This window comes from Anopheles maculipalpis, chromosome 2RL (assembly GCF_943734695.1).
Source record: "Anopheles maculipalpis chromosome 2RL, idAnoMacuDA_375_x, whole genome shotgun sequence".
In the NCBI taxonomy this organism is placed as follows: Eukaryota; Metazoa; Arthropoda; class Insecta; order Diptera; family Culicidae; genus Anopheles; species Anopheles maculipalpis.
The window spans coordinates 37,761,413-37,776,244 of NC_064871.1; the positions used below are offsets into that span (position 1 = coordinate 37,761,413).

The 14,832-nt window shown below is 44.5% G+C and overlaps 4 protein-coding genes across 4 annotated transcripts in view; all 4 read right to left on the reverse strand.

The window, feature by feature from the left end:
• Positions 1-955: 955 nt before the first annotated feature.
• Positions 956-3,427, reverse strand: LOC126557310 (uncharacterized). Its single transcript, XM_050213029.1, has 5 exons — positions 3,274-3,427; positions 2,402-3,192; positions 2,114-2,333; positions 1,206-1,960; positions 956-1,135 (listed from the first exon to the last, which is right to left on the reverse strand). Exons 1-5 carry the CDS (start codon positions 3,413-3,415, stop codon positions 956-958), a joined length of 2,088 nt encoding a protein of 695 aa, XP_050068986.1. The 5' UTR covers positions 3,416-3,427.
• Positions 3,428-4,146: 719 nt separating this feature from the next.
• Positions 4,147-5,276, reverse strand: LOC126558441 (diphthine methyltransferase). Its single transcript, XM_050214462.1, has 2 exons — positions 4,692-5,276; positions 4,147-4,619 (listed from the first exon to the last, which is right to left on the reverse strand). Exons 1-2 carry the CDS (start codon positions 5,272-5,274, stop codon positions 4,147-4,149), a joined length of 1,056 nt encoding a protein of 351 aa, XP_050070419.1. The 5' UTR covers positions 5,275-5,276.
• A 2,085-nt stretch (positions 5,277-7,361) lies between these two features.
• Positions 7,362-14,283, reverse strand: LOC126567110 (uncharacterized). The gene is made up of 4 exons (XM_050223343.1): positions 13,272-14,283; positions 12,877-12,932; positions 10,504-12,005; positions 7,362-8,601 (listed from the first exon to the last, which is right to left on the reverse strand). Exons 1-4 carry the CDS (start codon positions 14,176-14,178, stop codon positions 7,362-7,364), a joined length of 3,705 nt encoding a protein of 1,234 aa, XP_050079300.1. The 5' UTR covers positions 14,179-14,283.
• Positions 11,606-14,832, reverse strand: part of LOC126567112 (synaptic vesicle glycoprotein 2B-like) — a 167,565-nt gene continuing 164,338 nt past the window's right edge. The window contains exon 12 of the mRNA XM_050223345.1: positions 11,606-11,617. The gene's annotated coding sequence lies outside the window, so the exon portion shown is untranslated. The remainder of the gene's footprint in view (positions 11,618-14,832) is intronic.

Consider the following 14,832-nt stretch of genomic DNA (forward strand, 5'->3'; position numbering starts at 1 on the left):
GTGTTTACTCGCCGGAGTAGTAGCCCAAAAATTGAGGTAGTGAAGTGTTGTAACCTAATCCACGGCAGAACCATGTAAAATATCGAGCCTTGGTTCAAATAAAATCGAAAAGAAGGTTTTTTCCCCGATATTTCGCTGCCCATGAGAATGTTAAAACGTGCTCTCTTTAAACCTTATTCCTGTATAACGAGCTTCATTATGTTACGATAACTACGGAAAGTGGCAGAGCATTGTTAACGGTTATCCTATTTAGGTTTCGTAAAATCAGGTTAATCACATCCGGGCCGTAGCCCTGGTAACAAAGACTGACTATCCAATTAAGTTGTATCTGGAAGTCTAGTAAGTCACTCGATGATGGCCAGCGTTACCTAGTACGTTAAGCCAAGAAGAAGAAATCGGATAAAAACCAAAAATTTGCGTAACTTGCGGTCTTCTGTAAGGAATGAAGGTACTTGGACGATGATATTGAAGACAAAGCTCTAACAACTCCTGCATAGACAGACACTTTGAGGGTTTTTTTATGTTTTGTTGAAGTAGGCTCAAAGAATCTACTAGGCTCGTTCCGTTCCTTTTTCAAAATCTGTCCAGTTCCGGAATAAGGAGCTTTACCATCAGTACCCTATTATTTAACAAATAAATTCCAGATTAGAGAGAGTCCACTGTAATTCGTTTGATCTCCATTTTATTTTCATCAACACAATTCAACTTTGCAAATATTCTTTTCGTATCTCATTTCATTTAACCCACTGTAAATAACAGCCAAAAACTTCAGTTACGATATTTCACCCGTCGGGTAGGTTCGTTAAACCGTAGCATCATCAATTAAAGACTGTGTACTTTTTCAAATAAATACAAATATGTACACAGGAAAGGGGAAAATCAGCTTATCGTCGTTAGCATAAAAAAAAAAACATCATCTCGATAGTATTTACACGGGCACACGGGTTGGTACGGATTAGCTGGCATGCTGTGGTAGCGAGGTAGGGCACACGGAAATTGAACGCAACCGATGGCACCTGCTGCCAGCCTGGTGACGCTTTTGATGCTGCACCGAGTGATTTTTCTGGCAAGCTGTCGTACAGTAGAACGTGTTCCAGCAACACTGAATCCTTGCCTCCTTTTCACACATGACACACTGCGGGTGGGATAAAAAGTTATAGCATGGTTAAATACGAATACGCTGCTGCAGAACACAATCGACTTACCCATTGTTTCTTCTTTACTTCACTTATTTCCTTGCGGTGTTGTATATTCAGCAATTCCAGCTTCAGTGCAAATCGTTCTTCGCTCTCCTGAAGAAGCTGTAAAGCTTTTGCCTTCAGATCTGCTGGGTTGGTAAAGCGGTCCAGAAGTTTTCGTTGCTTTTGTAGGGACGCAGCGATGCTAGACTGTTGACTTATATTAGCACGCTTCCTCGTTACCGGGCGTGAAATATTGAAGCTAACATTCGAGGCTAGTTCGTCCCATTCACTAGGCAAAGGTGGTCGCGTTTCCGTACTGTCCACCGTTTGCTGTGTGTTCAATACCTGCGGCACCGGCTGTCCGACGGTGGACGAAAAGGCAAAATATTCTCTGTTCTCAGACAACGATTGGTATCGAAGCATTTCGGTCATCGCTTGCTGGAATCCACGATGCTTCACATTAACCTGCAGCGTGCGGAGATCCGTATCGATCGGCTTTACACAATCGGCATTCACCAGCGCGCGCAAATGTTTGTCGCCAAAGAACCGCACATCGTACTTATTGTTTATGACTCGCACTACTTTCGCCGGCCAGTACTGGTAACTTCTTTGCTTGGCAAACACTAGCTCATGACGCGTTCGGCATGGTCGTGCGAACCAATCTGGGACCGCTTTGTCGGCCGAATGACGATAGCAGTCGGAACATTGGCGTATTTCTCGTACCTCATACATGCAGTCTGCTAGAAAATACATTGCCGCACTGTAATCCAGCGAGTTAACTGCAAAGTATAGGGTTTAAAATATTATAGGATTTACATGGCTAGAGATATAAGGCCTCGAGAAATTTCAAAACGTAAATGTCAGTTTCTCAGGAAATCAACAATTTTAAAGTTCCCGTTATCCTAGAGCCTTGCAGGATGGTCTGGCCTTACCTCCATGGATAATTCCTACGTTGTGCACAATATCCAGTAAATCAACATGAAACTCTTCCAGACTATTGTACTGTTCGTTCACGATCTTTGACTGCACATCCAAGAGCGAAGTGGGCGTACGCAGCAGCATGCTTTTTAGAACATCAATGGTTTTGCTTGACAGCACCGACTTTTGTTTGTCTCGAAAAAGTTTCGATGGCGAAAAAGTATCTTTTGGAAGCTGGAGAGATGATGATTATGCGTTATTACGATCGTGGGTCGTATTCAAAGCGATTTATTCCTACTCACCCATGATTTGTACTGCTCCACTGCGAACCCTAGTAAGTAGTTTAGTTCACGCGTACCCACATTAGGGGGTACATTGTGTGCACTGTTCTTCAGCACATGGCAGGCATAGCAGTATCGTTTTGACATCGTATTATTTTCAGTCGCTTCCCCTTCAATGTCGTCGCTGTCTGTTGACACTTCCGGTTTGATGATTGGTACGTTAAGCATTCGTTCCAGCCGTCTGTTCGGCGGTCGTACCATACACACAAACATGGGCTCGTCCGTAAGCAGCCCTTCTTTTACGTCTTCCTCTAGCTTAATGCTCTGATAGGAACCGTCCAAACCCGATTCATGCTTTACCACCGATGCGGGTGTGTTTTCCTCCGCCGCTACCATCTCATCCGAATCGTCATCGGCTGACCAACTCCCGTCCCCCTCATCAATCACGGTAACCGATGCAGTGGAAACCCGTCTGGCTGCTCTTGTCGGTGTTTGATGCGCGTTGTGCTGTTCGGAAGCGGATATTATTATCTGCTTTTCCTTCGACACAAACTGTCCCAGCTCGAGCAGCTTCTCGTCGGGAGATTTTATGCAGTGCTCGTGAAAGCTTCTGACACAACCTTCACACTTTACCACTCGGCCCGTATTGTGACATTCGTAACAACACCGGTCCGGTTGTTCGTCGGGCACTTTATTCATCGTTGGAATGGTGTAGCTCGGGGTCGATTTCGGTTTCCCACGTTGTTTTGCTCGTACACTCAAAACGATTAGCTGGTCTTCTAGCGCTGTTTTAATATGTCGAAGGGCCAATTCTACGCAAGAAATTGCACGACACAATCAGATTTAGAGGCAATTGGCGGAGCGTATTCGAGTTACCCGAGGAAACAACTTACCTTGGCTATCCAAGTGCAACGCTTTGCAGAGCTGCTTAACCAGTCGTGTTTGCTCCATTTCGCGTGTTGGGGTGGTTATGATACTGCTCCAAATAGCACTAATCACCCCGCTAGACGTCTTTACCTGCCAACTCTCGGACATTTTGCTAAGAAAGAAATCGGTTTGCGCTAGCTGTGCGCTTGGAAATCTTCCTCACTCGATAGTGTTGCTTCTATATGTTCTCACCATTTCGACGAAAATATCCCTGCACAAGCTATCATTGAACTGTCAGACGACGAAACGAACGAAAATATCACTTGCGCCACCTGGGGCAGCTTTGAAAAGTACAGCAGCTGCCCGATATACGCCATACAAGGCATCTGCCAGTTTAAAATTGAAAATTAGCAACATAAATTGAATTATTTAACAGCTTGTAACAATTTCTGAAGCATTCTACCATTCTGCATTGATAATAGGAGCATCCTGCCAAAAATGGGAGCGAAATTAATGGTTGAATTTTAGCAACTGTTTCTTAAAAAATTGGTTTGAAATCATAAACCAGGTACATCGAAATTCTTCGATAATTTAACAGCGACAACGACGCCAGTCTGCAAATCCCATCCGGACCGTTCCTCCATAGTGTGTGGTAAATCTAGTAAGGCCTGTGGCACAGCTCAATCGTTTCGATTTTTCGCATGACCCTGACCAAATTTTATATGGGAACAGACAGATACACAGGAAAAAATTGTTTCCAATCGACAGCGTATATCGAGGAGCTGCTGTACCCCCGGAAACCGGTAGTTTTGAACTTCGTGGAAACAGTGCATGCAGCATTGTGTATTGCGCCGTGAATTCAACCAAATGCAGAACGCGCGCACTCGAGGCATTTTCGTTTATTCGTTTATCTCGGATACGCACAGTTTATGGTCATAAAAAGAACACGTCGCTATTATCCTTCTGCCAGTGCGATAGTTTGTTCCAACCTGTTGCCAATCGCACCCGTAGCAGATGCTTTCATGTTCCTCGTACTGACCGATCAATTTGAACGAATCGTCTGACTGCAGTTGGACCACACTAAAGTTGTGATACATACAACCGCACAAGATTTGATTCGGCTCCCTGTGCGGATTCGATCGTAACCGCCAGACACCACCCTCTAGAGCAAGTTCCGAAACATTGGACTTTAGCTGACGCTCATCAAACAGGCGCACATTTTCGTCATAGCTTCCGGTGAGTAGTGCGTGATCCCGTCCAGCAAACGAAAGCAGCGAGGTGACGCCCGCTGAATGAGTTTTATTCTTTCCTTTCATAATTGGTTCGGCTGAGCAGCGTATGTCGTGCAGGCACAGAAAACAGTCGTCTCCTCCTGCCAAGATACGGAGAGCATAAGGTTAGTGGTTTTCCAATTTCCAATTTTATAGTAAATTTATTGACTTACCGCTAAAAACGACATTTTCGTTATGCCGACTAAAAGCACAGGTCCACGCTTCGAATCCGTGCACGTTCCAGCTGTGTATGGATTGTAGTCCATTCTCGGTGCTGAATAGTTCCACGCAACCGTGCGAATCGCTTGCAATGATCCGCTTTCCGTCGTGTCTCCAATCCAATGCCAAAGTCAACAGATTTCGGTCGATGGTTGCATCGCCACACAGCGCGACACTTGTTTGGTGTTCAAGCAGAGGTTGTCCGGTTTTATCAGTCATTGCGAACAATGCAAGCATTCCATCTGCTCCGGCTACAGCTAATTGATTCCTTTGGGCTGGGTTCCATTTTTGATCCAACACTGCCGATCGGTCGATTGTTTGCAGCAGCTTTAGGGATTCGTTGGTAGAATCCACGTCGAAACGGTACAACAGTATGCGTCCTTTCCTGCTTGCCAATGAGGATTGTTGGTCATGTTCCAATTGATAGGTGCCGCAAACGAACAAGTTTTCCCATCCTTCCTGTGGACACCATTCGACGGAATCGGCCGGTTGTTCGGTGTCATATGAAACCAGCGTATGAATGTTCAGTTTGCTCATTGTAATCTTCCAATAGTCCAGTTCCAGCGTTTCTTTAGTTCCGGATCATTTGACTGTAATGAGTCGGCCGATTAGTTTTTACGTACTTATCACTTAGCCATGTTTTGATAGAAGAATGTTCTAAACAACATAAAACACGTGCTATTCAGATCGTTCACCATGTTTTTCAGAAAATTTAACTGCATTTTCTACACCTATCTTTACTAGTCCTTACCATCTTTTACTAGTTCCTTACCAATCCATATTGGTAAGGAGTCCAATTGTTAGTCCAATTGATCTTGTAGATTAATGGCAAGCAAACACGTTTCCTTCTTCAACTTGAAACAGTTAATAACAGCAACAGCTGTGTTGTCATGTTACTATTTACACTGTGTCAAACAATTGTTCGTACAGCACACAGGACAGCGATATAAAATAATTGATAAAATATTTTCAATCTATCAATTAAATATATGCTCATTCCACAAAGCAGTATAATATGTATCATTATCATCAACCAGCTTTGATTTTATCAAAAAACAATTCTATCTGTTGATAAAAATAATGAACCAATTTTTAACGAATAAACACACAGTTTATCTCGATAGATCAAGGTAATACTCTGTTGATGGAAAACGAGTTTAATTTTTCACTTATTTCAGAGGAAATTTTCCCCAATTTTTGCATGAGAAACTCTTTCAGTTAGTTTTTAATCTGGATCTGGAGTTTTAGAATTTTTCGCTCAAAAGGCCCTACAAACTATCAAAGATCTAAAGACTGGGGTGGATGCGTAAACACTGTTTTGAAGTTGTACAGCAACCATTCCTTGACCAGCCTAGAAGTATGCTTCGGATAATTATTTTGCACAAGCTTTAAATTTGATCCATGCTTTCAAGTTATTTTTCGGAATACCCAAATACATATTTTAATCGATCGATCGTAGAATCAATGAACGTCAAGTTTTCTGTGCCATTTGCTCTAAAGGCACTCCATACCATTACATGATCGCCACAATACTGCATAGTCGGCCAGAGAATTTTTGGATTCAATTGATTATTTGGATTGCGCCACACATTCACTAATCTGTCTGACCCAAAGATATAAAATTCGCTTTTCATCCGCGATTATGATCATCTGCCCAAAACTCACTCGGTTTGATTTGGCAAGTAGATTTGGGCATACTCTAACCGCTCTTATAAGCTTCTTCTTTTCTGCAAAGTAAACTCGATACCCTACTGCATGGATAACATTATGTACTGTTAACAGACTGATTTTCATGCTTGTGTGCAGTGCCAGGCTGTCTACAATTTTGAGAGTGCTAAATTTAGGAGTTTGTTCTATTTCCCATAGGCGTTTGTGAAGTTTGGTGAGCTTATTTAAGTAGAGGAGTCCCCATCGATTTTGTCCTCTAGAAGGTAAAATCCACATTGTTTAAGATCGCTTTTTCAAAGGATTCTTTTCATTAGCACTGTATGGGAAATTTTTTGACACAGTGTATGTTGTCATGTTATTATTTACATGTTTTATGTTGACTCACCTGCGTTGTGTTGAATACATTTTGAATTAAAATAGAAAAGGAAACGCTTTAAAGATTATAATACCGTTTTTATTTAACCTTTCCTTATGCTGAAAATGACTAGGATAAATAATTTACCTCGAACACAGCGCTACCTGTTTGCTTACTATAATGACACTGCATTCGAAAAGATTTCTTATCATACAGTAGTAGCTGGCCGCTGACCAGCACTTATTCTATCCGTTGCGGTGCAGCGCTCCTATGTATACTAATTTTGCACGACTACCAATAAACACGAAGTGCACGAAACTAAGGTCCTAGAAGAGTGATCGCGCTTGGAATGAAAGATGCGTGTCCTCCTGCGATCTGTTTCCTAAGCCCAACGAAAAATGTAATTTTAAGCCAGTAGGAAAATAATTGCTGAGAATAGTTCCTTACGTAAAAGTGACGCTGCCAACTGCATTTAAAATTAACCCTAATTTAGAGTAAATTAAACGTTAAAATTAGCAAACGTTTTGCTCCGAAGCTGTGCCAAGGAGCTAACCTGGCTAAAGTACGAACAAGTACGGGGAAAATGGTTCCATCTTAAAATCTATTTTCCTTTGTAATCGGCTTGCGTCGGGTGCACTGCACCGGCCGTGGGAGAGAATGTGTACGGTAGTATGTGGAACTTGTACAACTCCGGCTGCATAATGTGAGGAGGGCCCGGTTGACTATTATTGCTGGTTAAAAATTCAGGCGGTTTCAGGTCGGTCCCGTTGAAGGGAATGTGTGACGTACTAGTGGCGTACAGTTGCTCCGGCAGTTGCAACATTTGACCGGGCTTCTGTGCCGTTATTAGCTTGATGTCCTTCAGGTTCGTCGTCGACAGCGAAACAAGCGACGTTTGCGACAGCGCATGGCTGGGTTCCAGATTGTACGTCGGATTTGTGGTTGGCGCATGGGTAAACGTTACCGTATCGCCCGGCGTGGACGGTACGCTAAGGCTGGTGGAGCTAACACTGCTGTTGGGCGAGCTGCCGGTTGCCGATAGGCCCAGTTTGGCGGCAACCGCAGCGGCACTGCGCTTCTGCCGTGCATATTCCGCCTTTTTTCGCTTCCGCTCGATCCATTGTTCCGGTGTTTCGTTTAGCAGACGTTCCTTCGCTTTGGCCGCATTTTTAGCTAACCGCAGGGCGCGTTGTTCCGGTGTTTCGTTGGCGCGCGAAATTCGCATCCGTTCAGCCAGTTTGGCCAATCTTACTGCTCGCTGTTCGGGTGTTTCCATTGCGCGACGTAACCGCTCGCGTGCCGCACTACGGGCCCGCCGTATGCTACGCTCGATATCAGTCTCGTTTTGCCGTCGCAACCGGTTCCGTTCAGCATTTTTCGCTAACCGAATCAGATACTCGTCACTTGACTTGCTGTCCGCATTACGCTGCATCCTGTTCCGATACTCTTCCTCCGTTTCGGCGGCACGCTTCTTTCGCATCCTTTCTGCGTTCTGTGCCATTCGTTTGCGATACTCGTCGGCCGTTTCTGCCGCACGCTTTTGGCGCATTCGCTCCGCGTTCCGAGCGAGACGCTTGGCACGGGCTTCCGGACTCTCGTGCAGAAACCGTCGCTGGCTTTTGGACAGTGAGTGATGGATGACGCCTAGGGGAAGCCCGTCACTAGCACCGTTTGCGGACTGCTGCTGGGGAGGGATGCTCGGTATTGCTTGCGGTAAAGTTGCGGTTGCAACGACGGGTGCTGCTGCTGTTGCGTATGGGGCCACGATTTCCTGCTTAATGTCATTATAGTATGGATTGATCTGAAAGAATCCATTCATATTTATTAGCTGGTAGTGTGTTTACATGCTTGCCCGATGGAACACATTCGCGGCCAGCGGGTCCCGCTACGTTTTTTTTTTTTGCTTTTGTCAAAGGATTCTTCGTGCAGTAAAAACACTTTTCAAAACAACTTTTCTTGTTCACAAATCGAATCGCACACAAAACAATTGCAGGTTGAGCTTTATTTTTAGCTACGCTTCTGACACATGCACTGCGTTTACAAGTGTGTGTCGATAGATTCGCATTCATCTCCACAGGTACAGAGTGGTGCTTATTTGTATGATTGCTTAAATTAAATGAAATAGAAATCGTTACTTGCAATTTTTGTTTGCATTGTACACTAAATTATGCAGTGTTTGTATTGCTATTTATTATTATCTATCATACCATTTAAAGATATTTTGTTTCACCTTATTTGCTCTGGTAGTTTTCGTATTGCTCTTAAGCAGTAGCAAGCATTAATGTAACTTACTCAACTGTATTCGATTTCATTTAACACCTAATGATGAGTCCCAGAAAAAAAGTTTTATGAAAGTTTGAAAAATGGTTAAAAATGTGGTGTTTTTTGAGTATTAGGACAAAAGGGCCATCCATACGGTGCAAGACGGCCATCTAAATAAAATAATCGAAAATTATGTAAAAATGAAACGTCCGATTACTATATGCTAGAGACAAATTGGGTTCACCAATTTCCCCTCTTTTGGGGGTTTAAAATAAGTTTCATAACGATCAAAAAGTACCTCCTTTTTGGTATTAGAATTTGCCTCCTAGGGATTGTAGCATTTCACGTATGCTATCGCTGTAAACTTCGTGTTCTAAAGCGTGTTTTCTCACAGAAGTGCTCCCTTCGGTCACGGATCTCATTGCCGATTCCATTCTAGACCTAGGCCATCTTTTTTTTGGGACTTATTCTGATTATAAGCACACACCATCCTGCTTCTCTTTCTCTCTGGACTAATGAAAACAATAGGAATCTGATTCCGTAATTAAATCCCAAGTCGTATAAATCGAAGATGTTAATTCCAATCCTAATTTGAGATCTTGTGTTTGTAGACATTTTTTTAAGTTCAACTGTCGTTAAAATCAGCGAAAAAGTTGCGGCACTCTTACCCCAAACAGTGGTGGTCCTTTTGCTCCAAAAGTTATTTTATTATTGAATTGGGATTTTTAGTCGTTTACTTGGTCGCTTAACTGAATTTTTACTAAAAAAAAAAAACAAAAAACTTGCCCCAACTTAGCTACCGTATGAACGAAGTTCTTCGTCAAAACAATAGCCCGTAAAGAGAGAATGGAACGTAATGTAATCACTGTAATCCATAAGTTTATTTTTCGTTACTTTGCTACAAGTATCGCATTGCGAATCATCTGATGAATCTTGCCTGATTGCATGTACATACACACTCATCGATTAAATGGTATAGGAATTGATGAAGGAAAAGGAAAACTACGTCCTGCTTGTTCACTAGAAACATCCATTTATTGTTTCCCCTAGAACGGCTAGCAGTGTAAGAGTAAACAAATAAAATTGTTCCTCGGCCAAATTGATTGCACACATCATCGGTATCTCAAACCCTTGGAAGATATTCCGTTGAAACGTAAATGATATATATATGTGAAAAGTTTAAAATTATCAGCATACAAAATAATCACACTATAATGCATAACGTTCAACCGATGCGTATCGGTTGAGTAGTAGGTAATTTAAATTTTCAAATTCATATTTGCTGCTACCGGGATGTAGGTTTCCTTGCATTATTGCATTGTTGCGGCCCAATTGGCTGCATACAGCAGCAGCTTTATTGGCTATAGTGCCGCCTACTTGTCTAAATTATTACCATTTTTTCACGACTTTATGAAGAGTTCGCTCTTCACCAGTATATGGCCTCATCAGTTTTTTTTTCTTCGCACATGCTGGATGTTTACTTGCTTTTGTACGCACTCGTTTGATCCATGTGCGGCGTACCGGATGCAGTGGATGTAGGAAACGGGTACGGCAGTATGTGCAGTTTGTATAGATTGCTGGGACAGTTCGGATCCGCCTGCATCACCAAATGTTGCCCGTTCAGTAGTTCGTGTGGTTTAAAATCACCACCGCTAAATAAAACCTGCGGAGTGCTGTAGATTTGTTCTGGTTGTGTGGACTGCAAGGCTCCGCTTGATGATGTCGTTCCGTGTTTCGTCGATATGGACGAACTCTTGCCAGTTCCCTTTGCATTCAGCGCGAACGAAGAAGTTGCTCCACTGCTTGTGCTACTGTTTGGAGGTTGCTGTGACCCACTCGTATGTAGAATAGTTTCCGGCAATGTGGCAGGTGTATGGCCCGGAAAACCAACTGCTGTGTGATGCTGCAAGCTAGCTCCATGACCGATGGATGTACCGGATGGTGCTCGACCCGACGGACCGGGGGGCCGAGAGGTACCATTTCCACTGGGCTCACCTAAAGCAGCTGCTGCCGCCCGTTTCTGTCGTGCGTATTCGGCCTTTTTTCGCTTCCGGTCGATCCACTGTTCGGGAGATTCGTTCAGGAAGCGTTGGCGTGCCCTGGCCGCATTCTTTGCCAACCGAGTCGCACGCTGTTCTGGTGTTTCGTTCGCCCGCGCGTAACGCATCCGTTCGGCCAGTCTTGCCAACCGTTCTGCCCGCTGTTCCGGTGTTTCAATCGTTGTCCACAGTCGCTCCCGGGTAATACGCATCCGTTCGGCCAGCTTAGCCAAACGCACTGCACGCTGCTCGGGACTTTCCATCGCACGGCGCAAACGTTCCCGTGCGGCGCTCCGTGCCCGCCGTATGCTGCGCTCCAGTTCAGTTTCATTCTGGCGCCTTCGTCTGTTGCGTTCCGCATTTTCCATCAGCCGACGCCGATACTCGTCGGTCATCTTGAATGCCGCGTTTCTCTCCATTCTCATTCGGTAATCTTCCTCCGATTCGGCTGCTCGCTTTCGTCGCATGCGTTCCGCGTTTTCGGCCATACGTTTGCGACTTTGCTCCTCCGTTTCCATTGCCCGCTTCTGGCGCATACGTTCCGCGTTCCGGGCCAGGCGCTTCTCCCGGGCGTCGTCACTTTCGTGCAAAAATCTGTGCTGGTTTTTGGACAAATTGGTTTGCTTAGGGGTTTGGTTCAGCGCGTGCTGCTGAGAGGACGTGACGCTACTGCTACCGTCGGTTACGGCAAGTGGTTGTTGCTGTGGAGGCTGTCGTTGCGATTGTTGCTGCTGCTGCTGCTGCTGGGTTTGCTGTTGTATAGGTGCAGCGGCATAAGCAGCGTTGACCTCTTGCTTAAACTCATTGTAGAATGTATTGATTTGGAAAAATCCATTCATATTTCGAGACGATACACCTCTAACATAACTAGACACTGGTGGAAGCGCTAGAAGAGCAAGTGTTTTCAAAATAAAGCACCCAATAATTCGCACGCCCGCACAATTCTACTGTCAACTTCACGCGCTTGCATCCGATCAATAACACTTTTGCGAAACTTGCATTTTTTTTACTTTCCCCTTGGCTTTGGAAATTGATCTTTTCTAAACATTCACCAAAAACTTTGCACCAGCGTGTATATACTGCCGTGTGCAATACTTCCGCTCGGCAAACGCCACAGTTGACAGACGGTTTACAGTACTGGACACAAAAAAAAACTCGTTCCCGTTTTGATTAGAATTAGTTTAGAGAACAACTCATTTCAAGGAATTAATCCTGTCTTACTCACTCCCTGGGATTTAATTATTTTAACAACTGTTTCGGGAGTCGAAAGGCACAAGGGCCTCAAAACTGGGCTGGGTGAGAGGTAACCGGTGAAGATATTTTAAATATATTTCTAAAATTAACTTAACTTTTAATGAGCGGAAGATGAGGCAAGGGCTGGAGGTTAACTTGGTTATTACCTCGCAGAACAAAGTCACGCCTCTCATAAGCTGTAATTCGATTGTGCTACGAACCCCAACATAATTTTCAAAACTGTATGTTGCGATGGTAAGAGTTTAAACACTCTTTGCGATTCGAGTGCTTAATCAAAGTTTAATATAAACCCTCTTTTTTATCGTGCAAAACGTGAAACACTGATTTTATACACGTTGAGTAGAGATTTGCTGTGATATTTCAAATTCTTTTATTTTACAATTTGAGTTGCGCGCTACGAAAGAAACTAGCAATGCTTAATGCTTTTCGTCGAATGCAGCATACTTCCTCTTGCATGTGTGTGTGTGCAATAGTTACATATTGATAAATCATAAAAACAAAAACAAGTAAGGACTCCCTTTCTAACGCCCTACACAGCTATTTCTACGATATACACCTTACTCGATGTACATGAATACAAATACTTTCGTATATGTACTTGACCGTCAGCTGCAAATCTATAGCAATCGGTCTCAATCGATTAGCGTATATCGGGGAGCTGCTGTATTCCTCTTAAAACTTATTGTGTCTGTTATAGATAGTTTTTTTTTATATTGCCTAAGGGGTTTGTTACGTTGATGTTACTGTTGTTGACTGTTTGCACATTTTTTAATTGCTGCCTGTTGCTCCTAGTACAACAAATGCACTATAGCTACACTGTCTAGAAAGATTTACTTACGATGTACACAGGGACATTTCAAACATCGGTTTTGCCTGCTCGTGATCTTACGCTAGGTTCGCCCGTTTCACCGATCATTTGCTCTTGTACTCCGTCGGATGCCCCGGATGATGCATACCAGGACCAGCCGTTGTTGGTACTGCACCGGGTGGAAGTGAGTAGGGTAGCACGTGAAACTTTAGCAGATTGTTTGGACAGGACATGTCCGGATGTAGCGTGGCCGAGCCCGGGTGGTGGGCGCCCGGCAGAAATTCGGACGCTTTTACCTCGTGCTCCATAAATGGCAGATGAGGTGTGCTGTAGATCTGTTCCGGTTGCTGATGCACGTGGTTTTGCTTGGGTGACGCTATCAGCTTAATGTCCTTCACGTCCGGTGGCACCCCATGGCCAAGGTCCGGCACGTAACCATGGCTGTTGCCTACCTGACTGAAGGAAAGCTCGGGCGAGGCAAGATTGCTGCTGTGTATGGCGGCATCATTACTGCTGCTACTGCCGGCCGAACTCGGATTGCCGCTCCGTTTGCGCCGTGCGTATTCCGCCTTCTTTCGCTTCCGTTCGATCCACTGTTCGGGCGATTCCTTCAGCAAACGTTCTTTCGCTTTGGCCGCATTCTTTGCCAAACGGATCGCTCGCTGTTCGGGCGTTTCGTTCGCTCGTGCAATACGCATTCTTTCGGCCAATTTCGCCAACCGCACAGCCCTCTGCTCGGGAGTTTCCATGGCCCGCCTTAATCGCTCCCTGGCCGCACTGCGTGCATGCCGGATGGTACGTTCCAGGTCAGTCTCATTTTGACGCTTTCGCCGATTGCTTTCGGCATTCTTTGCCAACCGCTGGCGGTACTCTTCTTCCGTTTCGTTGGCACGCTTCTGGCGCATTCTTTCGGCGTTGCGGGCTAACCGTCGGGCCCGGGCTTCTTCGCTTTCGTTTACGTACGCTCGACGTTTTTTCTTCTGGCCAGACGTGGGCGAAGATTTGTCCGAGCCGGGTAGTAAGTTGGTGGTGGGTGGTGCGGGCAGCAGGCTCATAGGCGGCCCCGGTATGTCGCTAAGATCTGTACGTAGGGGTAGCGTGTAGGAAAGAATGCCATGCTTGATGTCCGTATAGCAAGCGTTCGTTGTCGGATATGGTGCGTTCATAATGTTCAACTATCCGGCCGGACAGGTAAATATTGCGATGAAGCTGCCGAACTGCTATGGTAGAGTATGTTTTCCCGTCAAACATCTACCATTATGTGCGGATAGCTTGGTGTCCTTCTGCCCGAATCGTTCAAGAACTCGGAACCGTTTCAATCGTTCACCGAGCGAATATGTGCACCTTGTTTGCGTATTTGTTTACGCTGCTGCTTTGCTTTCATTGCATCGTGAGGCACCTGTTTCAACCTTTATATAGAACAGAGGTATTGTTAGGATGTTTACAATGTGGGTGAGTTTCACTCCGCCGCCAATATTTCGTATCTCATCACAGACACTGAACGACGAATGTTTTGATTCAATAATTCCATCTATGCTCGGCACAGCTAGTTCATGCAAAAACATTACGATTGATCGACTTTTTATCAGCAACTTGAACAGCTTAACATCATGCGCATCGTACCACGGACGAATCGTATATGCTACAGCTGTACTTAGCACCACCGTACTTACCGTATTCGTGATGAAATTACTCGTTTTCAATCTAAA

Bases quoted from the DNA above. Each gene is read 5' to 3' on its own strand.
- LOC126557310 (XM_050213029.1), bottom strand. From the start codon at position 3,415: ATGTCCGAGAGTTGGCAGGTAAAGACGTCTAGCGGGGTGATTAGTGCT. The intron at 3,193-3,273 runs GTAAGTTGTTTC...TTTCTTGCGTAG, and splicing joins GTTGCACTTGGATAGCCAAG to AATTGGCCCTTCGACATATT. The intron at 1,136-1,205 runs GTAAGTCGATTG...TCCCACCCGCAG, and splicing joins AAGTAAAGAAGAAACAATGG to TGTGTCATGTGTGAAAAGGA.
- LOC126558441 (XM_050214462.1), bottom strand. From the start codon at position 5,274: ATGAGCAAACTGAACATTCATACGCTGGTTTCATATGACACCGAACAA. The intron at 4,620-4,691 runs GTAAGTCAATAA...GTATCTTGGCAG, and splicing joins CGAAAATGTCGTTTTTAGCG to GAGGAGACGACTGTTTTCTG.
- LOC126567110 (XM_050223343.1), bottom strand. From the start codon at position 14,178: ATGAGCCTGCTGCCCGCACCACCCACCACCAACTTACTACCCGGCTCG. The intron at 12,933-13,271 runs GTATGCATCATC...CGATTGCTATAG, and splicing joins ACCAACAACGGCTGGTCCTG to ATTTGCAGCTGACGGTCAAG. The intron at 12,006-12,876 runs GTAAGGTGTATA...AGTTGACAGTAG, and splicing joins TTTGTATTCATGTACATCGA to AATTGTGCGGGCGTGCGAAT.